This window comes from Protopterus annectens, chromosome 2.part0 (genome assembly GCF_019279795.1).
Source record: "Protopterus annectens isolate FY-2018-M chromosome 2.part0, PAN1.0, whole genome shotgun sequence".
Lineage (NCBI taxonomy): Eukaryota > Metazoa > Chordata > Ceratodontiformes > Protopteridae > Protopterus > Protopterus annectens.
The window spans coordinates 1,270,276,533-1,270,303,297 of NC_056728.1; the positions used below are offsets into that span (position 1 = coordinate 1,270,276,533).

General features: G+C 42.8%; 1 protein-coding gene across 1 annotated transcript in view; it reads right to left on the reverse strand.

Moving 5' to 3' along the window:
• Positions 1–26,765, reverse strand: part of IFT74 (intraflagellar transport 74) — a 2,643,271-nt gene that overhangs the window by 2,592,566 nt on the left and 23,940 nt on the right. The window contains exon 2 of the mRNA XM_044061439.1: positions 24,694–24,829. Within this exon, the coding sequence (XP_043917374.1) occupies positions 24,694–24,816 (123 nt within the window). The 5' untranslated portion in view covers positions 24,817–24,829. The remainder of the gene's footprint in view (positions 1–24,693; positions 24,830–26,765) is intronic.

Sequence of the window (26,765 nt, forward strand, 5' to 3'; positions counted from 1 at the left end):
CAAGGTGACCATTTGGAATTTCTGCTTGGCTATAGACAGGTCCAATATGGGTCTGAGGTCCCCCATCTTTTTTGGCTCTAAAAAGAACCTGGAGTAAACACCTAATCCGGACTGATCTGGGGGGACCAGTTAGATGGCCCGATTGTAAAGCAGCTTTGAAATTTCATGCACTGTGGCTTCCCTTTGAGCGGGTGGAACATCTGCGAGGTGCTTTGATTGGATGGGTGGGGCAACGAACGTGATGGTGTATCCTCTAGATATTGTTTGGAGCACCCAACGGTCCATCGTAATTGACTCCCAAGCCGTTAGGTGCAAAGACAATCTTCCTCAACTGTCTCCAGAGTAGGACAGTCGGGCAAACCCTCAGAGTTGCTGCGCGGGTCTGTCCGAGAAGGACTCCCTAGAACCAAAGTTCCTCGGGTCCCCTCTGCCGCTGGGGCGGCATCTGTCTTGTCCCCCTCTGCCTCTAGGGGACCGAGTTGTCCTGAGTGTCCCAGGAAAACTGAGATTTTCGGAACCACATCTTCTTCTGCCCTCTCTGATTCCTAGAAAAAGATCTTTGAGGGCTAGGAGAAGTGGACTCTGACAGCAGACAAGAGTCTTCCCGTCTTTCTTGCTCTGGACCAGGGTGTCACAAACTGTCTTCCCAAACAGGGCGGAACCATCAAAGGGAGCATTTATTAATGATGCCTTGAAGGGGTCCGCAAATTGACAGAGTCTGAACCAAGCGCACCGCCTCATAGCTATGCCGGTCCCAGCTGCCCTAGCTGCTCCTTCCGTGGCATAGACACATGGACATGTTCGAAACAGATTTCAGGGTCAACATTTTCACTGAGAATAGTCGCTTGTCCCCTGGTGACAAAGACTTTGGGGGCGACACAGCGAATTCTGTGATTAGGTCTCACTGGAGTCAAATGGCGTATGCCAAATAATTCAGCGCTCGTATGGATAATGTCGCTGAAGAAAAGACTCACTTCCCAAAGCGATCCACCGCCCTAGACTCCTTGTCCAGAGGGTGGACCACAGAACTTTCCTGAGCCAGTTCTGTCTTGGTGGCAGCTGCCACCACCATAGCATCCACAGGGGATCCCTTGTACCAGGCCTGCTCTGTCTGTGGGAAGAGAAAGGATCCTGTCTAGGCATTTGGGTATTGGCTCTATGGTGTCAGGCTCCTTCCATGCCCATGTGGTAATAAGATTCAGTAATGGATCTGCAGGAGGGGACACCCAGGATGTAGATGGGCCCGTGCCAAAGGCCTCCAGGAATACCGACTCATCTGTAGAGGGTTTTGGGGCTGACCAACCTCCCCTCTGGTGGAGGATTTCCATGATGTCTCCAAAGGAGACATCCTCGGGAGGTGACCTGGAGGAACTCTCACCTTCATCCAGGTCAGTATCTTCTGTGAGGGACTCGGGGGGAGTCCATGTGCCTCCTCTTACATGAATGCTTATGGGGAGCCTCCTCAGTGGGACTCCCTGAAGAGGGCTCGTAAGTCACGGGGAGTTCCATGACAGGATCTACCTGGGGGTTCTCTAGCACGGGCTGTCCCTGGGACAAGCTGATGGGAGTCGTGACCAAATCCATGGCAGCCTGGGCAGAGTCTGAGGCAATGGGCTGGGGTCTCAATCCCTGGGAGAGAACCCTCTCCATCACATTGAAGGCCGAAGGAGAGCATACCTCCTTGGCAACCAACAAGGAAGGCGCTCTCCCCGGCTCCGTCGTGAGGATCAGGGCCGAGGCCAAGACAGCCAGGGTTCCGAAGGAAAGGCTTGGATCTGACAAAAGTCGGAACCGAAGACATCTCCATTCCCTTGGATCCGGCTCCCTGTTCTCGGCCCGAGAGTTGCTCGGATCTGAACAAGTCTGATCTGAGGAACTCAAGGTAATCACCGGAGTCGAGGTTGGAGGAACCATCAGTGCAGAACCCCCAGTTCAGAGGATCCTCGGATCCATAAACCCCAAAACCATAGGTCAGATCAGGGAAGGAGAACTAGGATGGAAGAAGGGCATAGAGGTCCCCTCTCCGGCCTGGCAAGACTCCCATTTGGATTTGGGTCCGAATGAATCTCCGTATCATCCTGTCCATGTCAAGCTCCAACAAACTCAGAGTCCACGGCAAGGAGGTGACCGATTCGGATCTGGCTGGTCTGTGAGATGACCTCAAAGAAGGCCTCTGGTCCGAAGGATTCATCGGCTCCGGGGAGAACCTCGGGGAATGGAGCCGAGGAGAAGTGGTCCTAAAAATTTTTGAAGGTGGACTGGGAAATGGCTCCCACTACGAAGATCATTTACGGTGCCTTTCCTCCCTTCTCTCTTTCTTTCACTTATCCTTATTGTTTGTTTTAGTCCCCATTTCAGCAGGCTTGGAGGGAGGTTGATTCCCAGCCTGGGGGGGGGGGGGTTGGTCGGCTACTAGAGCCGATGTCAAGGTAGTCGTATCTAATGCACAAACTGGCAGCAGGCCCTTAACTACCAGTTTCGCCTTCCTCTCTTTTAAGGCCCTGGGGTTGAACCCTGCACACACACTACATGGCAGACAAAGGTGGGGAATGCCCAGGCAAATAACACATAGAGTGTGGCCATCAGCCGGTGAAAGCTTGTGGCCACACACTGTGCATTGTTTAAATGTTGGTTTTGGCTGGTCAGCCATCATCACACTCTACTCAGCCAAACACTAAACCAACAATGCACACACACATGGGTTGGTTAGGCCTACACTACCTCAGAAAAACACAAACTTTCTAAACTACTTTTTTTTTTTTTTTTTTTTTTTTTTTTAACAACAAACCGACGAAACGATGAAGGGGAGGAAAGGGTTGACCACAAACAACTACACTCACACACTAAATATAAGCCAAAAGTTCCACTTACTACACCCAACTTGGAGCTATAGAGACCACGATGTGTACGCATGAAGCGGCAAACGAGATCTGAGGGAAGGTAGGAGATGTGAGGGATTGTGGGTAAGGGGAGGAGCTTGGAGCAGATGCTTGATAAAATGTTGCTGGCTCGGATCCAAATACCCACAGGTTGCAGATAAATGAAGTTATCTACTTCAGATCAGTGTTATAGTCATAAATAAATAACATTAAGAATTTACTTATATGCCTTTAGTCAGAAACAACACTTCAGGATGTGCAAACAGAAACTGTTCTTCCCTAGAAAAGGGAGAATGGACTGTACCGTGACAATCCGGAATTTTTGAGGTTTCATAAATTTGTTCAATAGGGTGAGATCCAGGATTTGTCTCCAGTCCCCTGTCTTTTTTGGCACTAAAAAGAACCTCAAGTAAAACTCGGATCCTCTCTGATCTGGTGGGACTGGTTGGATGACTCTTTTTCTTAGCAGCTTTTCTATTTTTAAGGCTGCTACCTCCCTCTGATTGGGTGGCACATCATGGATTTGTTTCATGGGTCTGGGAGTTAGACCGAATGGGCTAAGGTAGCGTCTGGATATTATTCTCAGCAACCAAACATCGGTAGTAATAAGTTGCCAGGCTGGTAGGTGCAGAGAAAAATGACCCCTGACTGCTTCCAGAGGAAAGCAATTGGGACGCTGCTCAGGAGCGCTGGTAGGGTCGGCCAGAGAAGGAATCTCTAGCGTCCTGGTTATGCGGACCCCCTCTGCCCCAAAAGGGGAGTCTTCCAGATGAGCTGCCCCCTCTGCCCCACGGGGATTGCTCACCACGAGTGTTTAGAAAATATCCTTGGCACCACAATTTCCCTCTTCTCTGGTTCCTGGACTAGGACCTCTGGGGGCTGGAAAAACATATGCCCACAGCAGACAAGGTCTTTCTGTCTTTCTCATTTCATGCTAGTGCGTTCTCGTACTTTGGGACCAAAAAGTGAAGATTCATCGACAGGCACGTTGACGAAGGAAGATTTAAAGGGGTCTGCAAAATCACACAAAGGCATCCAAGCAAGACGTCTCATGACAATGCCTGATGCGGCAGCTCGAGATGCTCCGTCGGTGGTGTGAGATATCAAACACATCCAGGAGTCCAAGATAGATTCTAGGGTAGCTAGCTGTGAGGCGACAGTGTCACGCACCTCATCAGGCAGTACCCCTGCCAAAGAGGTAGATATTTCAGAAATTAGGTCTCTTTGGAGGTGAGTGAAGTGTGCCAGATAGTTCAGCGACCGAATGGCAAAGGTCGCTGAGGTGTAGGTCCACTTCTCCAGTCTGTCCATGGCCCGTTTAGGGGATGGACAGTGGAACTATCTTCTGCCAGTTCCCTCTTGGTGGCAGCTGCTACAACCATGGAATCAACTGTCAACTGCTTGGACCAATTGGGCTGGTATTCGGGAGTGGATAAAATTTTGTCCAGCCTCCAGGGGACAGGTTCTACATGCTGCATGATCAGCTTAATAAGCTCATCCACAGGTAGGGTCACCCAGGAAGTAGATGGCCAGGCACGGAAAGCCTGCAAGAACAGAGATTCCTCCGAAGGGTTAAAGGACTTCCAGTCTCCCCTCTACTTGAGGATTTCGAGAATGTCTCCAAATTAGATGTCTTCTGGGGGAGACTGTGGGGGCCCTTCTCCCTCATCCCAATCAGTGTCCTCAGTGATAGATTCCTCAGGGGAATCAAGGTGCTTCCTCTTGCACAGTTTCTTCTGGGGTGGTTCCCCAGTGGGATCTTCTGAGGAGGACTCCGGAGAAAGAGTTCGCTTCATGGGAAGGTCTTGTGGCTCCCGTGCCTGGGATCCTATAGTAGAGGGTTGGGAAAGCTGTATGCTAGGGGGAGGTTCTGGTGTCAATGCCACTGGTGCTGACTGCAAGCCTGTGGAGGCAAGGACCCTCTCCATCACCTGTAAAGCAGGCCCGCCCAAGGAGGGATGGGAGCCCAGAACCGAGAAGGACAACCTCAGAACCGCCACTTTTGCTAAATCCTCTAGCGATTCCGCTACCCCTTCCCCTGCTTCTACCGCGACCCCTTGGGTTTTCCATCTGCCTGGTTTGTAAAGTTAACAGCTTATCCTCAGTATCCTTCCTTCATTTTTCCTGATACTCTGTACAGTGATTTGCAGCACTTAATAGACTCCAAGTGCTTTCCTTCATAGTCTTATGAGCACTTGCTTTATTTGATTTTGTACAAAGGCTGCTGCAATAGCTGGCTTAGCTTGCTCTTCTGGGTCTGGTATTCCTGAATGTCTAGCAAATACTGTTTTAAGGCCACTCAAATAGTCTACAAGGGCTTCCCCTTTATTTTGTTTACATGTCTCTATTTTTAGACCAGTCAGTACTACCTTGACACACATCCATAATCTTGTTTAACAATGCTGTTTGTTTATCTGTTAATGCATTCCCTATGAGAGTGAAATTTGTTATTTCAGCCTTTTCCAGTAACTGCTTTCTTATTTCATCTGAAGTAACTACTCTCAGCAGTTGATTTAAATCTGTCAAAATAGGATTGTAACATTCTATTACAGTTTTTAATTATAGGTTCATAGGTTCATACTAGGCTATCTGCCCAAGGGCATGTATAAGCCTAGCCCATAGTTATACGGCTTTCGCCACCCCTTTAGTTTGAATAAAAACTATGCCTATCATTTTGCTGTGCCTCTGTCAAGCAGTGACACTGAAGTAATCCCTGGGGTATATCTGCGATCTCCCATCCATTGGTCAAGATTCCTCTTGAACAAGGCCAGAGAGGTGCTCTGCCTCACATGTACCGGGATTTTGTTCCACAGCATAGGGAGTCTCTGGGTGATGAATCTGTCCCTCCAGCACGTTCTATTTATAACCGTGTCAAGGTTTAAGTCTCCCGCCCTTGTGGTTCTGAGGGATCTAGATTTTTTGAGGTGAAGCATATTCATCAAATCTGGGTTTGACATGGCCTTATATGTCAGGCACAGGTCACCTCTGAGCAATTCTTCTCTGAATTTTAATCTTCTCTAATATTTGAAAAATTTTTAGACATAGTATGCAAATCAGAAGGGGTCCAAGGATGATGGACAAGTTCCCTATTGTTAGCCCCCAAAATTTACCTGAAAGGTGCCAATAAATCCCATCCAGAGGTTGTAATCTCCTGTTGTGCCCTGTCATGTCAGCATGTATGGTGAGATACAGGAGTGTCAAATACTAATGCCCCTGTTGGGGAAGTAGAAGCTATCTGAGAAGGATAGGAAGAAGACCCCCCTCAACTGCAGATGCCTGTTTAGAAGATGAAGTTTGAACAGGGGAACCAGTCTGAGATGTACCAGTATCATGCGAACTGGGTGTCCAATGGACTGTAGACCGAAAGGTAGGGGTCTGAGAAACAACAGTCTTGCACAGGAGGTACCCGTACTGGTGCATATGGGGGTGGGGGTGCAGTAGCTACTGGAGGATTATCATCCTCTTCAGAAGTTTCTGCTTTTTGGCCATCCGCAGTTTGTTCCAAACCTGCTAAGACAGGATAAAGGGATCCCTTTTTACTGGTCTGTATTACCTTTTTAACCTCTTTTACTTGTTGCAACAATTTCTTATTAACATCTTGCAACCCTCTTAATGCTGACTCCTATTCCCTTTTAAGTGCTTCACTGTACCAAGAATAAAATGCTGTCATTTGTTCCCCACTTTGCTTTTCTTTTCTTCCAAAATACCTTTCAATGTCAGCAATTTAGTCTTATCATAAGTTCCATTTAATGGAAATACCTCACCAACACAATTCTTAGTAAGCTGAAACCAGTCATGCAAATATTTACAACTTTCCTTCCCATAGTTAAAATACATAAAATATGCAGGTGTTCCCTTTTCAGGGATTTGATCTTGCTTGCTTATCTTTGCTCCCATTTTTCTTATTTTATAAATCAGTAATAATAAAAATGTTCCTGGATCCGGGCAGTTCAAAAGACAGAAAATAACTGTAGTAATCCACACACCATACAGGCAGGGAAAGGTAGGAAGTCTGTCAGCATGTAGCAAGAGGAGAGGTTTCGATCAGCCTTTTCCCACAGCACCCCCTTGCTTTCATTCCTGCGCAAGCTCAAAAGATACAGCTCCAGCACTGCGGTCGGGATAACAGGGAAGATAAGTACTGTGCAAAGAACTGACCACTCTTTCTGAGGGCACTTTCACACAATCACACTGTTAAGTCCTAGTGTGCTTTGGGCTCATGAATGTATTTTAACAACGCATACCTCTATGTCCTATTATGTGGTAGGCTCATGAATTTGTTTTAAATGTATATAGTCTACGTCCCGATCATGCTATGGGCTCATGAACTTGTGTTGTCTATGTCCCAATCATGCGGTGGGCTCATCAACGTGTTTTAACTTTACAGTCTATGTCCCAATCATGCGGTGGGCTCATGAACTTGTTGTAACTTTACAGTCTACGTCCCAATCATGCGGTGGGCTCAAACTTGTTTTAACTTTATTTTTAACTTTTTCTTTCCTTTCTGTCATACATTCATACATTGACAGAAATAAAAACATCCCTCAGACGTCTTACCTTTCAATCCTGAGGGTGCTGCCCTCAACACAAGGCGCCTCCTTGTGTTAATTTGTCTTTTACTGTATGTGCACATACACTTACTATACTCATTTATTGTGGGGTCCTCCCGCTATTAGTTGTACACCTTACAACTACTCAGTCAAACAAAAACACAGTCATGTACTTATACTACAAACACAGTCATGCACTTACATTTTACATTTGCTAAAACTCTCTAAAAAAGAAAGGAAAAAAAAAAAACACAAACCAACCCTTTTCTCCTTACAAGACAATTTTCCTGCCAATGCTAGTATGCTTGCACACCCTGAATAGCTGCATATCTGAGTCTCTGACTATTCCATACAAAGCAGTGTGGAATTCACAGAAAATCTGTGATGGGCCCTATTCCAGAACTGCCCTGCAGCAATACCAAAGTTCAGATCCAGAGAACGGTACCAAATTGTTATAGTCATAAATAAATAACATTATGAATTTACCTTATATGCCTTTAGTTAGGAACAACACTTCAGGATGTGCAAACAGAAACTTTATTCTTACAGTGCTGGGAGTCAGTCTTCATAGCCCTTGATGAAGCATTCTCACTTTACATACAAAAAATTTATTTTTATACATTTTCTTATCAAACTGCTCATACAATTTCATTACGTTACAATGACTGTGTCCTACAGAAAATTTTGCAAATGTCCTCATTCCTCATGACTTCCACCTCAGACTTCACGTGAACACTTCCTATACATGATCTACCTGCTTCCAAGGGGTCTTGTTTCTGACCTTGGATGTTTCAGACCTGCCCTTGCAACAATGCACTCCTAGCCTGGAGGAGTCAGGCTAACAAATTCCTTTTGTAGTAACTGCAACACATACTATTCTCTCTTATTACATACTAATAGAATGCAGTTTAAAAGACAGCAATACTGTGGCTTATGAAGCTGTATTTTTCCCAGCCCTGCACACAAATTCTATTTGCTTTTTAACAATCATATTATAGCATCATTAATAAACTGAAATTAATATGCATTTTAATAAGCTGTTTTTGTCCCATAACACAGGTGACCTTCAACACACTTGACCTGACCCTTTTTGGTTTTGTCAAGGGTAGATCTTGCTTATTAAACCTACTTGACCTGACCCTTTTTGGTTTTGTCAAGGGTAGATCTTGCTTATTAAACCTACTGGAGTTCTTTGATACTAATCCCAAATAACTGGATGAGGGAAAACAGGACATACTGCCTATGATAAGTTATACAAGGCCTTTGACACTATCCCCCATTCAGGTATCATAGAGAAAATCTCCCATATGGGAATTAACACATACATTACTAGATGGATGGCCAACTGGCTCACAGACAGAACACACACTGTCAAAGTTGGGGACTGCACCTCAATCACTACACCACTTACCAGTGGAATACCACAAGGATCTGTGCTGCGTCCTCAATTATTTGGAAACTATTTCTATGAAGCCCAGGCAAAGGTAAATGGCCTGTGGTTTACCAAGTTTTGCAGAGGACTGTCAACTCATCGCATTGTATAGAGTCCCCCAATGATGTTAACATATTACAGAACAAACTGGCACAAACAAATGATTGGTGCCAAACTTACGGACTGAACCTTAAAGCAAAAAATGCCTCATTGTCTCTTTTGGCAATGAAGTACCCCTGCTAATCATGACATACATAACACCCCTCTAAGCTCCAACATAGTGTTGCAATACTTGGGAACACATGTTGATAGCAATCTACACTTCAATCATTACACGTCCATAGTGGTAAGACACACATTCTACATTGCACACCACATAAATAAGGCCATTGCATCCAAGACCAGGGAGGTCATAGCTCTGCTGTACTCTACCCTTATCAGACCACTAATTGAGTATAATCCTCCATTCTGTCTGTACCTCACCAGACACCTGCAGCAACTGGAGTAGGCACAGAGGTTTGTGACCGGGAGAATCCAAGGCCTCCAAAACATAACATACATGGAAAGGCTGAAAGACCTGTCACTGAACTCAGTATCATGCAGGCTGTTGAGGTGACCTATGCCTGGCCTACACAGCAGCCTCAGACTCTGTCCTACTGGAAATGCTGAACATAAAACCAAAAAAAAAAAAAGGGGAAAAAAATCCTAAAATCCTGTGCTATCAGATGCTGCCAGATCTAAGAAACTCCAGCTCTATTGCCTGCTCAGTGCGTGCAGATACAAGGACAAGGCCCCATCCAGCCAATAATACATGGCCATGTCCATGGACAAAAATCCAAAAAAAATCAAATCCACAAAACCACTAGAACCTTAACCTTTACGATATAAATAGATAGGGGGGGACGCTGGAGGGATAGATTTATCACCTAGAGACTGGAATAAAAGAATAAAATCCGGTCCATGTGAGGAGCACCTGGCTCGCTTCTGTTCAAGAGAAATCTAGACCTGTGGATGGATGGGAGGTTTGTTTTACCGGAATCATCTCTGGGTCTGCTGGACAGAGGCACAACAAACTAACTAATGGGGCATTTTTTTCATATAAGGGGTGGGGTAAGCCACAATAATTTGGGCTAGGCTTATAAATGCCTTAGGGCAGATAGCCTAGTATAAACCTATGAACCTATGAACCTATCTGCAAATCAAATGGGACAAGGATAACTTGCTCCAGGAATGTCAACCTAGCCTGTGACATAAACAGAACATGCTGGGTAAATAGCTATATCTCTCAGTGATTGACACTACTCTGTAATAGGCTCCCACTGCATGTGAAGCAGTGCTCCTCAATGACCCTATTCAAACACAACCTTGACAACTGGATGAGTGATTGTAAATTCACCCTTGGGATGGATCTATGTCCCTCACGGACAGGGCCAGCCGGTGCTGATCACAAATCACTCTGCTAACAATGACCATCTAACTATGCTCAATAATGGTCATTGTGTCTTTACACAGCTAGACTTGTAAATGCCCTAAGGTCATTAGGCTAGTAGCCTCCTATGAGCCTATGAAGCTACGAACCTATGCAGGCCTCCCAACATCTTCTCTCCATCATGGCTTGCTGATGTCATCCAATATAAGCTGACCTGCAGTCTTGTAAAAAGTCAGACTTGTGCTGTGGCGCTTTCATAAACTATTGAGTTCACAGTCTGTGTACTTAGGTAGGGGTTCTGCTCTCACTGCAGTCAACAGGGTGTATGTGCATGCGTCTAGACAGAAGAGCAGAAGTGTGTATCCAACAGTTTACTGCTCCAATGACACAGACTGACAATATTTTGATATTTGCACATGCCTACACATCCATTTCATGGAGGCCTCCCAACATCTTCTCTCCAACATGGTTTGATGATGTCATCCACTATAAGTTGACCTGCAGTCTGGTAAAAGTCACACTTGTGCCGTGGCACTTGCAAAAAGTACCGAGTTCTGTAGTCTGTGTACTTAAGTATAGGTTCTATTCTCACTGCAGTCAAGTGTGTGTGTGTGTGTGTGTGTGTGTGTGTGTGTGTGTGTGTGTGTGTGTGTGTGTCCTGCTTGACATTACAGAAAGCCTTTTATACCAGCATGTGGGACACTGTTGTTGCCATATTCTCCTCAAGAGAGACACTGCTGATGTCACCAGCTATAAAGTGTTGTCCGAGAAAAATCAAGTCAGACTTGAGCTGTGGTGCTTCCCTTAAATGCAGAGGTCTGCAGTCTGTGTACTTAGATAGGTAAGAATTTTATTCTCACTGCAGTCAACTGTGTGTGTTCTTCCTTGACATTACAGGGAGCATTTTATACTAGCATGTGGGACATTGTTATTACCATATTCTCCTCAACAGACATTGCTGATGTCTTCAACTATAACAGATTTGTGGATATGCATTATTCCTGCCAGGGCAGGGTCACAGATGGGCCTGCAGACCAGGCAGGTAATTTCATCCTATATGACACAGACTACAGTGATATGGCTTTCAGTCTATCCACATACATCATGGAATGGTTTGTAGGCCCTGTGTTTTCTTGATGAGAAATCCATGTGGTCTCTCCAGCTGCTGCATGTGTTTGTTGAGGTACATACAAAATAGAGCATTATACTCTACTAGTGTCCTGATGAGGTTCGAGTACAGTGCTGTCATACAATCCTAAGATCTGAATATGATGGAATGATTTATGATGTGCAGAACATAGGCTTTCAATACCAGTGAACACTTGGTGGTCCAAGTTCAGATTGCTAACTACATGTGTTACCAGTGCTTGCATCACTGAGTTTCAGCATAGCAGGACTGTTGTCAATTCTTTAATTAGCATGGAATTCTACTTTTCAGAAGGACAACATAAAGACACATTTCTTCATTTATTTGTAGATCATGTGGCTTTGTCACCAATCATTTGTCTGTGTTAGCCCCTCCTACTGTATGTTATCATCACTGATGGACTTAACAATTGCAGCCAATATGCAAGAATCAGCAAACTTGGCAAACCAAAGGCCATATACTATAGCCGGAACTGTTGAGAAATAGATTCCAAACAGTAAAGGACCAAGCACAGATCCCTGGGTTTTGCCAATGGAGACAGCTCTGCTAGTACAGGGTGATTCACCAACTTTCACAGTATGTATTATGTCGGTGAGTCAACTGGTTACCCATCTAGTGATGTAAGGGGTAATCTCCAGCTGGAAAAGTTTCTCAATAAAAATCTTTGTAGGGGACTGTGTCAAAACCCTAGTCCAGATCAAGATACGCAGTGTGCACTGTCTTACCTTCACCTATGCCTATCACATAATGGACTGTGTCAACATCACAGACTGTCTATGTCATGACTCAGCAGATGCACCTTCCTGATATGGTTGAATACACACTTCAACACACACTCTCCACATGAGCTAATTCCCGTAGAAGGTTGTAAATCAACATTCAACCATCTGAGTTGGGGGGAACAGCACCTGATGCATGCATGCATATATAGACACATCCTGACTCTGCTCAACTGTGAGGTAGACCAACATGTCATCATGGACCTTTTCTAAACAGACACTAGTAATATCCCAGCCATGTGCAACAGACCTGTGTGAGTTGTTAATGCTACATCATGTCTGTTACATCTGATAGATGTCCTCAAATAGGTCATCAAGAACATGCACAATGACAACACTATCATCCTGTGAAACTTGGCCAGGCCAAGGCATCTGATACAAATACACACTGCGGTATTCAATCAACACTGTCAGATGTATCTATAAACAGCTACATCACCAAATTGGTATACAACTGTATCACATACATGGCATCTCACTATGTTGAAATGTGTGAAGTGACTGGTGTTCAGAACTCGTTGTAAGTACTAAATAAGCTAGAAATTCCTGCAGCACTCAATTTTCCTCACTTGTCTAGAGGAAAACAGTTTTTAGTACTTAATAAATAAGCACCTATCCATGCATGTCTAAGGGTCAGCTCCCAGTGTTTTCTCCTGTCTACCTGATGAATCTGGGCATCTTCGGGCAATGCAGCAATTGCCTCATGTACTCTCCTCCTACCACCAAACACTACAACCTGCGAGAGATGCACTTATATAGCCAAACTGGAAGCAAAGCTCTCTTCACCCAAGACTGGACTAGACAGTCAAGACGAGAAGGTAAACACTTGCACCACACTCATCACATAGTCCCTCAAATCCTACACCACCAAAACACACACATAGCAACACAAAACACACACCTACATTTGCAGAGGCTCTCAATAAAAATCTGCTCAAGCAACAGAGACCTCCAAGGCAGAAACGCATGCAACCTCCACCCCCTCAACACAAACCAAATGACACACAGCCCACAAACTCAGTGTGCCACTCAACCACAGCCCATAAGGCATAACAACATACCCAACACTCTAGTCACAGGTGACTCTATACTCAGGCACACTGATGTTCCACTCACCAGGCTAAACAAGGAGAAAGTTAATGTCAGCTACCTGTCGGGTGCCAGGATCCGCCACATAACGCACCCACTCAGATCACTCCACAAGTACAAATATGATTCCGTCATTGTCCATGTTGGTGTGAATGACCTGAGACGTACCTCCCTGGACTACATGAAGAGAGACATGGAGGAGCTCCCCGATCTTGTAGCCCAGGCAGGTATGACCCTAGCCCTGAGTAGCATCCTGCCATCACCCAGAATTATACCACAGTACAAGGATAAAATGATTGACTTCAACAACTGATTAAGCTTCTGGTGTCATTCTAAGGGGATCCAGTATCTGTCTGCCTGGAGTAACACAATCGACAGACCACAATGCTTTGCCAGAGATTGTCTGCACCTGTTGCCCTTGGGATTCCGGATACTGGTTAAGGCTCTTGCCACCCCTATAGTGCCTTTTTTTAGGCAAGGTTCAAATGACAAATTCACCACCATAACAGGTACAAGCAAGCAAAAGCTGAGGGTAATGCTACTCAATGCTAGAAGTCTAAACCTCAAAATGCATTCACTTGAGGCACTCCTTAAAATCGAGAACATCGACATCTGTGCAGTGACAGAGACCTGTTTCAAGGCTCCAGAGAGCACCCCTGCATTAACAGGCTATAATTCATACCACATCTTTCAGCCACCTAACCTGGACCGAAACACTAAAAGGTGGAGGCATATCCATATTCATTAAGGACATCCACACCTCCAGGCTAGTTGCTCAGCATAATGCATCCGAGATTATCCAAGTGCAACTAACTCTGGGCAAGACCATAATCCAAATTGTAACTTGCTACAGATCCCCCACCATGCCCCAGGATTCCCACTCCTCATTTCTTGATACATTGGAAAATATTAGGGTACAACCCAACACCCTAATAATGGGCGATTTCAATTACCCCACCATTAACTGGGAAAACTACTCATGTACCAAATCTTTTACTCAACGTTTTCTGGAATTCATAAATTCCAATGCCTTGGATCAACTTATCCACACCCCCACCAGGGGCAGCAATATCCTAGACCTGGTCATTACCAACATGGGCGACCGGTGTTCCACACTAGAGGTCAATTCCTCGTTGGTCAGATCTGACCACAAGCTAAACAGCTTAGACATCCACATCCCGCCCCCACCCACCATTACGGAAACCACCGTAAAAAATGTCTCCAAAGCCAACTTCATGCTTCTTAGCTTCTTAAGACAGAAGTGGCAAACTTCACGACACCCATGCAGATAGACAGTAGAGGTATGAATGCTGAATCCTACACAAATGCACTTTATAAGCACTTACATGAGTGCATGGATCGTGCTATCCCTAACAGACCCAAGATGCTATCCTCCCAAAAAAGGACACCAATCTGGTGGTCCCCTGCCATAAACAAACTCTACAACAGAAGAAAGAAACTGTTGCAAAAAAGAGTAAAATCTCATGACTGGAAGAAATCCCTGGTCAGCCTCAGTAAGAAGCTGAGATCCCTCATAAAATCCTCCAAAGCTAGTTATAGCAACTGATTATAAAGACAACCACAAAGCATTATATAGCTATGTCAAGAATTTCAATGGCAACACTCAGATCTGCTCTGAGTTACAGCACAATGGCACTAAATATACAGAACCATCTGATATTGCCAACATCCTGGCAGATAGGTTCAGTAAGTAAACACAAAGTCCATGAACTGCAAAGGTGAGGCTTCAGAACAGCAGCTTCAGTTCAGTAAAAAAATATACTCCAAAACAGCAACCTCAGCTTAATAAGGTGTATACTCAAATTTCTCCAACCACAGAACAAAGATCTGGATTCCACTCGGCTGCAACACAGTTTTATTGGTACACAAGCGCTTTCACAAACAGCTTCTTCAAGTGTATAACAACCATTAAAATACACACACCTTATATAACACTTAAAGTCAGTCACATGACTCTGCTTAACCATTTTTAAAGGCATATATACACATTCTAAGTGTTACTTTCTTGATCCACTCTTACAAATTCTAAACTTATATAGTATAAAAAATATAAAAAATACATGTTAAAAGCATACAAAAAGTTCTAAAAAATTCAACATTCACCTATTCAATGGTCTCTTTTTTAATATTGGTCTTATAGGAAAAGAATCATTCAGTCCATGCCCTGAACTAGCCCTTAACCTAATAATCCATTCAGCTTCTTTTTCCTTAGTCCTTGCTTTTATATCACCCCCTCTTATATCAGTGAATGTTCTACATAAGACAACAAATTTAAAAACATGTTGTTCATTGGTAACTGACACATGCTTCGCTAGTGCATTAAAACTACTTCTTTTCTTAATGTGATATAGGTGTTCTCTTATCCTATCTTTTAAAAGACAATCTGTTTTCCCTACATAAAATTTGTGACATGCCTGGCAGATAGCCAGATATACTACATGTGCTGTATCACATTTTGCATAGGTTCGCAGATAAAACGTCTCCCCTGTGTCAGGGTGTTTAAATTGTGAATCATTACAAATAAAACTACAAACGTTGCACTTGCCACATGGTCTAGTGCCCTTTTCATTTTCTCTACCTTTCAGTTCTCTGTCTATACAGAGCCTTCTTTTTAAATTCTTCTTATTTTTAAAGCTAAATTGTGGCTTTGTGCCTACTAACTCTTTCATTTTACAATCTGATGTTAATATATTCCAATGTTCATTTATAATATTAGTGTACAGCCCAACATCTCTTGAATAATTTAAACACATCCTTACATTCTTGTGAGTCACTTTCTCCTTCCCATTCACTAATTGTTTTGAGAAATATGGTTTAGCCTTATTCTCTCTTTTTCTCATGACATCTTCCATGTTTTTAGTTACCATTCTGTTATCATAGCCTCTATCTACTAATTCTTTTCCTGTCAAAATTAGTTGTTTCTCATATTCTTCGTTTTTTACCCTTAATCTTGATGCCCTTAGGAACTGGTTTTGTGCTACATTTCTGAATATAAAATTGGGAGGCATACTATCTCTACTTAATAATTTGTTTGCATGGCAGGTCTTTCTGTACATTCTTGTGCTGATCTTGCCTGTACTATCTTTCTCTACATAAAGATCCAAAAGATAGGTTCAGTGCTGACTTTACCCCCCCCCTCACCCCCTAAAGGGGCCATCTCTATACCAGAAGAATGTAAAGTTCCTGTAATCACGGCTGCACAGGTAAAAAAACACACTCTCCAAAGCCAAGAACACAGCATCCATGGGACCTGACAACATCCCAGGCTACGTTCTACATGAACTACAGAATGAACTGGCACCCCACCTAAGCACCATGTTCAATCATAGCCTCACCTCAGGCTTTGGGCCCACTGAATGGCGCACAGCAAAGGTTATCCCACTCCACAAGGGGGAGCCACCACGGACCCCGGGAACTACCGCCCCATTAGCCTAACGGGCCTGGTCTGCAAGGCCATGGAACGTATCGTCATGGAACTTATAAACAAAGACATTGGTAATCTCCAAACTCCGGACCCCACCCAGTTCGGGTTTGTAAAAGGCAGATCATGTCTCCTAAACCTGATTGACTTCTTTGAAGCACTCACCAAAGCCGTAGACGAGGGTAAGGTGGTTCACACATCCTATCTAGATCTCGCCAAGGCTTTTGACACCATCCCCCACTCTGGAATTATAGATAAACTCACTAAACTAGGTATAAATCCCTATGTCACAAGATGGGTTGCCAACTGGCTCACTGACAGAACCCACACTGTGAAAGTAGCAGACTCCAAATCCGACTTCAGACCAGTGACAAGTGGAGTACCACAGGGTTCATTCCTAGGTCCTTTTCTGTTTGGTATCTACTTTTCTGAAGTACAGGCTAACAGAGAAGGTCTTTGGCTAACAAAGTTTGCAGAGGACTGCAAACTAGGAGCCATAATTGAAACTCCTAACAATGTGGGCATCCTACAAAAAGGCCTCACTGAGACAGATGCCTGGTGTCAAAGCCATGGCCTCAAGCTCAATGCCAAAAAGTGCATTGTCATCCCCTTTGGTAAAAACTCTGTTCCCATGAGCTACCACATAGGTGGCAGTCTACTTAGCACTGAAAGTGTGATAACAGACCTTGGGACACAGGTGGACAGTAGTCTCTCCTTTGATAATTACATTGTCACAGTAATCAGGAAACCCTTCTACATGGCACACCTCATCATAAAAGGTTTCTCATCCAGGAAAAAAGCGGTCATTGTTCCCCTCTACTCATTACTCATTAGACCCATTATAGAGAACAATGCCCCTTTTGGTATGCACCTCACAAGACATCTACAATAACTGGAAAGGCCGCAGAAATACCTCACAAAGAGGATTACTGGCCTCAAATAGATGCTATATGCAGACAGTCTCAAAGAACTCCAGCTTTACTCAGTCGCATATTGCCTACTCAGAGGCGGTCTCTGCCTAACACACAAAGCTATATCAAACCCAGAGCTGTTGGGACATGCTCCACTTAGAGCTACACGGTTTAGGGACCTAAACCTTGTCACCACAATAAACAAAACATGATGGTGGGATAGATTCCTGTCCCAGAGACTTCCCATGCTCTGAAACAAACTACCTATCTATATCAAACAAAGCTCCTCATTAGCACTCTTCAAGTAAAATCTTGATGATTGGATGGAAAATAGGAAATTCACCCCGGGATCACCTCTGTGGCTCTGCTCGACAGGGGCACAGGAAAAACATTTTCTTGGGTGGCGAAAGCTAGGGTACCTTTTTGGCTAGGCTTGTACAGGCCCTAGGGCCGATAGCCTAGTACCTACCTATGAACCTATATCTCAGGTGATCAGGTCCATACATCAGGGCTGTCTGCTTGGCCCTTTCCTGTCCATTATTTAAGTGATGGCTTTCACAGATGACATACAAATCCTGTGTCCAAAGAGCTGCCCCAAAGACTACAGATTGTGGGCAATCACTGACATCAACTGTGATATTAGTATAATGCATACAGTATAGACACATACCAAAGATTGCCGCCACAGCCATGACAACATCTGCAATAACAAAAAAACATTGGGGGACTTGTTACATCAGGAAAACAAACACACAACCCAGGTATAATGTGGACCCTATAATCAGACCACTAGGTATGTCATCTGTGTCCAGGGGTAGATGGTAAGTGGAACATCCACCAGCATGTGGTCACAGTGCTGACTACTCCTTTGTATGTAACACAAGTACTGAGTATGTGAAGGACATCCACATCACAAGCCATAATACCTACATTCTTCCCAGCCTTCATCACATCAATAACTGAGTACAATGCACCCTTCTTCATGTACCTCCCTACACATCTTCCACTGATCTGTAGCACCTTTGTCACAATAAGTTCTCGCATGGCTTATTGGCCATACCTAGGTTTTTTGTTTTTTTTGTGGCATAAACATGACTGTCTGATGGTGTGGAACACAAGTTGTTACACTAGATGCAGGTGTGCTACCTATGCCATGCACACCAATCAACTAGCCTAACTAGCCTGTATTGCTCACAATATCAAATAAAGGTATAGCACTGTCCCTCCTAACACCTCGAGCAGATGTTACAGTCCCAGAACAGTGTGGGTGATTAACCTGAGAGTGTGGATGTATCATAATAGTTGTACAAGTGTGTTTGTGTAGAATCATCTCTTATCTCTCTAAATCACATAATGTTATGTCAGAAGCATGGGATTACTGGTGGTATTATTCTGATATTACCCATGATTGTGGTTGGTTCTTTTAATGTTGTCCATGAGCCTTTACTTGTGTCCCACTTGCTGGAGACCTCTGCTGAGATTACACTTATATTCAGGCATACCAGTGTGCACAGCTTCAGAATATGCACCCTACCCCAACTGTAGATCAGATCCCTACATTGTCCTCTGTATTATTCATGTAAGGATGCTTATCTCACATAGGCATCCTCCCCACAGCTATGCCACCTTGTGTGACAGTCAATAATACACATTTTCACTGTTTGGTCCCTACTGTACCATATACATATGTGATTGGTGTTGCTGTTACAACCATCTTCCATTGGCATGCTCTCATCTGCTGTACATTAGGTTGTTTCACCTGTCCTATTTCCCTGTGTTCATTCCTATGACTCATCTGTGTGTCCCTATTCAATATGCACACCTCCCCTGAGTGTTTCTTTTACATGGCAGTCCATGCACCATTACAGATCATTTACACAACTTCAGTACAGAATGCCAGGAATGGGATATCACAATACTCCTGCACTGTAGATACACTATCGTGTACTGTGTTTGGACCATATATTTAGCATTCATACCTCTCAACTGCCCAGGTTTTCACAGAATGTCCAGATGTGTTCCTTATCAAATTTGTGGCTTTCTGTAATGTCACTGGGATGGTCTCAGGACTGATGTGACTCAATATTACATAAATTTGAGTTTCATACTTATGTATCTTAACACAAACCTCTGGTTATTCTGGCACATTTCTATAGGGCAAATATGTCAAATATGTCCGTATTTCTGGGTAATTGTCCCCCCAATATGCAGGCCTTTGTCCAGATGTTTTGCACTAAGAGATTGAGCGCTATCGGTGATGCCCTGGTGGTTACTATGGCATTCTGTGCAAAACCACAGACCGTCAGTGCTCTGATTTAAACAGGAGTGCTATCTGTGTTCACTTACACAGTTTCCTGGCCGGCAACACTGTTGCCAGCCACGAAACCTCGCTTAAATGTGATAAGTGGCATAAATATGCATTGTGTGCTGCTGCTCGCCCTGCACAACCGTGCATCACGCTGCACACAGTGTAGGCTCCACGTGAGGCTAAGACAGAGTTTACTGAATACCAGGGTCCATTTTAACAGCATTGCTACTGCTGCCCCCTATGTTTACTTGTTTGACATCACATAACAGAAACGCGTCTAAACATTTTAATTTACATTTAAGTGAAATACCAATGTTTTACTGAAAACCTTTTTTTAAATAGTAGATATGAGGTAAAATATTGTCCGCTTTGAATTAGTTTCTCCAACACACACTGCACCAAAGCTAAAATAATAATGTTGCTGAAACCACTGCTTCTCCTCAACATCTGAAGCTGCTGTCAATTATAAATGTAATGTGGCCTAGAGCAGAATGCTAAAACAATTGGCAATAACTTTCTAAATCAATTTACAACTTTTACACATGCGGTACTTATAAACACTTTTAAATTCAGGCCTTTTTAACAATTCTCAAGCACACATTTTTAACTGAGAATTATCCCAATTTGTTTAGTGACTGATTTTATATTCTTAAAATCGGATTTTCAGCTTGAATCTGGATACTGCTATATACTGGGAGGAGCTCAAAACAGTAGAGCTATATTAGAACAACATGCCTGCAAATTGTAACTCTAGATTCTACTATAATGGTGAAATACAATCATTTAGTTTTCCCAAAAAAGTAATCAAATTATCATACGAAATACAATGCAACTGAGTCACAAGGCCATTTATGCCTTGTAATACCTATCCTCATGCTGTGACCTCCCTCAGGTCAGTCCCAGACTAAATTTATTCATACACATCCAATTATCCAGGTTTAATTTAAGGAAATGTTAGAGTATCATTTTGTTTAACCTGCAGGGGAAGTCTGTTACAAATTTAGGGCAAGTGTTCATTAATAGATGTGTCTCTCTAGCATGTTTTATTTATGTATTTTTAGAGAATTACGTCCCTAGTTCTGGTAATAGTAGAGCTATTAGACTTGAAAAAATATAGAAGATCAAGGACAACAGGGTCCCTTAATGGTGCAGAAAGCAAGGCATAGATCACTCTTCAACAAAGCAAAAGAAACCAGGTAAAAAGATCCAAGCCTTTAATGGTAGCTCAGGGGCTTTTGGCCAAGAATGTTCTCAGTTAGGAATGTATGGAGCTGTTCCAGTTGTTTAGTATGTCTAGAAAGCTACATCTTGAAGGGAGCATTGTAGTCAATAACTGGTCTAATTAGGGCTGCAAATAGAGGGATGATAACTTCTTTTGACCTGAATAATATACCTTTAGATATTAGTTGAGCTAAACAGAAAGCTTTTCTGACTTCTGCTGCTGCACGGTGGTCAAAGCAGAGGGAGAATTATCAACTCAGGTTCCAAGATCCACAACTACATTATCATTTTGAAGTGGGATATTATCTATACTGTTCAGTGAGGGACAGAGGTGTTTATCAAGGGTCTATATCATGTTATCAAAAATGCTGTACAGCGAACGGCTTTTCATTGACCCCTAAACAGCAAACTGTCAATTAAGCGAATGGCCACAACAGTGACTTTTTTCCTCTGGGAAAAAAAAAATCGCTTGGCCATCCTTGTGAATTTGCCCTTTTCCTCACCGTAGTGTGATCTCGGAGTTTGTATATTTAGTTGGGGGGGTGGGGCACAGCCCCTCACATTGGGGGATAGGGGGGCAAAGCCCCCCACTTTGTAATGTTTGCAGTGATGTGTTGTTTTCGGTAGGCCAAGCGATTTTTTTCCCTTGGACAAAAATCGCCGACGTGGCCGTTCGGTTATATGGCAGTTCGCTGTTTTGGGGTCGATGAAAAGGTGTTCACTGTACAGTATTTTCAATAACATAACATAGACCCGTTTATCAAATGTGACAATATTATAATTTTTTGCATTGAAGCTTTGCCCTTCGTCCATAGGCCACTTCTTTATAAGGGTTAGTTCCTGCAGTAATGACTGGTATCTGAGTGGGATTTAACAATAATATCCAGTTTGCAGTTATCTGTAAATAAAGTAAGCCTAAGATACTGAGTCCCAGTCTGGAGATCAGAAAAACAGATGCTGAAAAGGAGGGGGGTCCCACCACTGAAACTTGCACGTATGGATGTACTTTTAATACACTTAGCTTATTAATGATACCAGCACAAAGTATAGCCTAGAATGTTTTGGCCAAATCTAAATAAGCTGTGTGAACAGAAAGGTTGCTGTCTACAGCAGCACCCTAATGAACTGTTGGGACTCAAAATGCCAAGTCCCAACATGCTTAAAAAAAAAAAATGCAGAAGACTGAATATTGAACATCACTCTACTTTATACTTCTTTTTGCAGAGAAGCTTCCCTGCAATCCAGATGTTGAGGGACATAACTCTACCCACCCCAACTTATATATACCAACTCTGAGATCATCATACCTCAGAGAAAACGTAATATTCTGAGAAATGCCATTCTCAGACTTAACATATGCAAGTCTGTTCTTTTGGCAATTTTGTCTCCCCATATTGGGACTTGCTTATGTGGGCCCTTATATTTCAAACAGTTACCATATACAGCCTGTACAACCTTCTCAAAGAATTCAACTAAACTGAATAAGCAAGATGTCCCTTTAGCCAAAGAGAAATTGATATGGGTCGAACCCATACCTCTCAACTTCTTACAGCAAGAAATCTGGACAACGCCATAAATAAAAGTGGGACAAAGGTCCAAAAATAGGGACAATTTTTAAATATTGCTCTTACAAACTTAGAAAGTTGACAGAATAACAGGTTTTGCATTAGCATGACTTTTTGAAGGGTATGAAGTCTGAAACTCAAATTGTCATTATTTCCTAACTTTAGTCTTTAAAGATTTGCCACTAATTTGTCAGAAAAATTACAATTTTTATGAAAAATTGACCAAAAATATGAGGTAAGAATCTGGACATTCCGCGAAAATCTGTACAATTGAGAGGTATGGTCTAAGCTAATAAGGCTTCTGATGCTACAGTTTATGAAGTCAGAAGTTCTATGGCTTTGCATTATTTTCTTCTATCTGAATCTCTGGGCATGCCCGATTTTGGAGGTACAAGTGCATCAGTGTATGGAGCAGTAGTTCAAACCACGCTCTACCTGGTTCCAAATAACATGCTGTACCACTGACATTAGGTTCTCATAAATTAGTGATGCATTTTAAATAAAAACCTCATACCACTTAGCAGCCAGCAATGCAATATTTTTCCTCTCTCACATCCAGTAACTATATCATCTGGATATAACGCAGTACTGATCTTGAGGTTTCTAAGATCATTGAAAATGTGAGAATTAGACTACCTAAATTAATCATCCAGGATATGACATTTGTATGCTCAAAGACTGAACTCCTGAAGAGCAAAAAGGACTTATTTTAGCAAGGCTGCTACTGCATTAAGTGATCACAGTGCATAGCAGCTAAAATGAACACAGGTGTGCAAGCAAAAGGCTGCAAGTTACAAAATGAAATGCTTTGGATTCATCAGTTTTGCCTTTATTTACAAAGCACAATATGTGAGCCATCACACACTCCTGCTGTACTGATACTACAATCCATCTGAATTTTATGCTGGGTCTAAGCTAGGAGCACCTATGTACACAGTACTGATGTGTTCCAGATTGTCTTTTGGAAGTGGCATGCAGAGACAAGAGAAGGAACTACAGTAAAGTACAGATAAAAATTTCTGGGTGAAAAATGCAGAAATTATCAGGTCTCCATTCTGTAATAGGATTCAGACGTCTTTACCTAATCTGACCATCTCAGAGCACATTAACTAGGCTTTATAAATGTCTAGGACAAACACATGATCATATTAGCTGTATGTGTGTAAACATAGCGCTGACTTTATGCATCTCTTGTTATCTAAATTATTCCTAAATATAATGGTAACTTAGAGTGAGTTCCAAAATATGGAGACTGAATGACCAAAGGAATTGACTTACATATACTATGTGAGAGATGCCATTTCTCAGAATAATCCACTTTCTCTGAAGTATGGTGATCTCATTGTTGGTATATATAAGTTTGGGGGGGCTTGCCCCCATATGAGGAGGGTGCAAGCCTACCCTGCAAAAAGAAGTTTTAAGGAGAAGAGCAATTTTCGAAATTCACCTCCTTTTTCTCCAGGTTTTCTGTCTTTTTTTGGATGAGTGTCGACATTTCAATAGGGAGCCAAATGTAACACTGAATCTGTGATGTTACACTCATATGTAATAATATTTTACTGAAAAAAATATGCCTCTAAATGCCAACTATGTTAATTTAAAGTTAACTGGAATAACTATGTTATAAGGCAAATGCAAGAAGGAATAACATTTACAGTCTCTGTATACCGCCCTAATGTTTACAACGTAGAGTGAATTACTATTAACACAGTTTTCTAAAGGACTACTGCATAAGCTAGTAATCATACAAACATACAAACTAAGTGAAGCTAAAATAAATAGTTTGGAGTTACTGTTAATGTACACGTTTTTGTTTGTTTTTAGCATAGTTCTGTACCCCTCAAGTTACATCAAAATAATCAAGGATATTTCAGGAATTTTAGTGACATGCCATGCAAGTAGCATTAAAGTTAATAAATATTACATTACTTCTGTACTTACTGCTGTTCCCACTCTGACTGCAGAAGGTGGGGCACGTAAAGCAGCTGAAGGTGGTCTCCCAGTAGGTCCCAGGCTTCCCTTTGTACTTGTAAGAGCAGATGGAGGCCTCTGATTGCTTGCCATCTCTTCAGCTGGACTGAAAAAGAAAAAAAACATTGTAATCAGCTATTCCCTCTCATTTAAATTCATGTTTTGGAATAGCTTCTACTGATAAAGAAAATCCAGTTTTACCAACTATCTTACTCACACTGATTAAACTTTATGTCACCACCCAATAAGCTTATTTAAATGTGATAAGTTTGATTAGATAGATTAACATGGTCTTTGAATATTTAAAAACTTGTTAGCACTTAAAAAAAAAAAAATCCGACTGGCATATGTAATAGAAACTTACTTCAGCTTCTAATGTCTTGCTCAATATTTATAAACATTAGGCACCATGGAGCAGGCTTACTATGCCTAAGCTTCGTGTGATTCATAAAAGTCAGACCACAATAAGGTAAAAAAAAAATGCTGTGCCCAGTCTTACCCCACTGCAAAGCTACTATACTCAATGCATGGATTACAAATGGAAATCAACCCTCCCCTGTCGGTATGCCATTCTTAGCAGTGGAGTACTAGCTGGCCTCGATGGGGGTTGTTGTGTTGTGTCTTTCGGCTTATCCCTGTTAGGGGTCACCACAGCGGACCTCCAGTCCGCTAATGTTTGATAGTGGATTTTTACATGCCGAGTTACCAGCCCTGATGCACAACCTTCAACAAAGGTACGCCCAATCACGCATGCCTCCACACAGAAGACGCTCTAGCTGAGAATCAAACGGGACAACGTCTTGCTGTGAGGCGACAACGCTACCGCGGCACCAATTCATTGAAATTCAGTAGCATATGGTGCAACTAACAGAAAAGCTATCTTGGTCAACTGTTACTACATTTTTCCTTTGACACAGCTAAGCAACATATTAGCACTTAAAAAAGGAAATGACAACCTCTGCCTCATGGCAGGAAAAGCCCAGTTGGCAAAAGAGCTCCCTACAATGCAGTGTGCAGAGCACCTGCTTCCACCCACTACTCTGTCCTGACTCCACATAGTGATACTTGTGAGCTCTTGCCAATAGATAACTGAATAGCACCAGATCTCTTCATTACCATTGTATGGTAATGACCCCCTCATTCACTGTCTTGGGTACAAAAAATGATTTTATAACTCAGCCCCCCCCCCCCCTTAAGACAGTGTAGCAGGGACATGCAGCTCAGTTATGTTACAGTATGCCTTACAACATAAATACATGTAGTACCATATTAAAGTACAAGACACTTTATTGAGTAGCCAGTCCCTGATGTGCTGTGAAGCACATAAGGCAGTTAATATGCTATGTAAGCACAACCTGGCATGGCATCTGGGCAAACTCTGTTGGGAGATGGACAATTTAGACCTGCAAAGGAGACTACAGGGTGTTCTCGGGTCTATATTATACACACGAAACTTCAAAATCTCGAATGCTCATATGAGTGGAAATGCAGAACATCGAACAGTCCCCACACTCCCCGCTAAATATATATTCCAACTCTGAGATCGCACTACAGTGAGGAAAGGGCAAATTTTCCGATTTTCGCTGTACCGCGATTTTACAATAGCCATTACGAAGAACAGCAGTTTTGATTTCTAAGACATTCGAGATTTTGATTTTTCGTCGATCTAACAGGGACACGTGTTCTCTAGCAGATGGTGGTGGTGGTGTAAGCCACTCAGGTACCACATTTGCTTACATAAAACAAACATAACTAAACAGAAAACTCTCAGAATATTTGCAGGACAGAGCTGTTCATGCTGAACACTCACACTAGCATGTGTATTTGTGCTTTCCGAATACAGCTGTTTCTGGTATGTATTAGTATACCAGATACTCCTGTGCACCATTCAAAATCACAGGCATAGAAAGATATAGTCTAGATCACTAATGAGATACATGCACATGAATTGTGGAGTACAGAACATAGTGCATAATGCATGTATGTATCAATGCCATATGTTCATGAACACCAAGGGCTGATACTTTTACTGAAATCAAAAA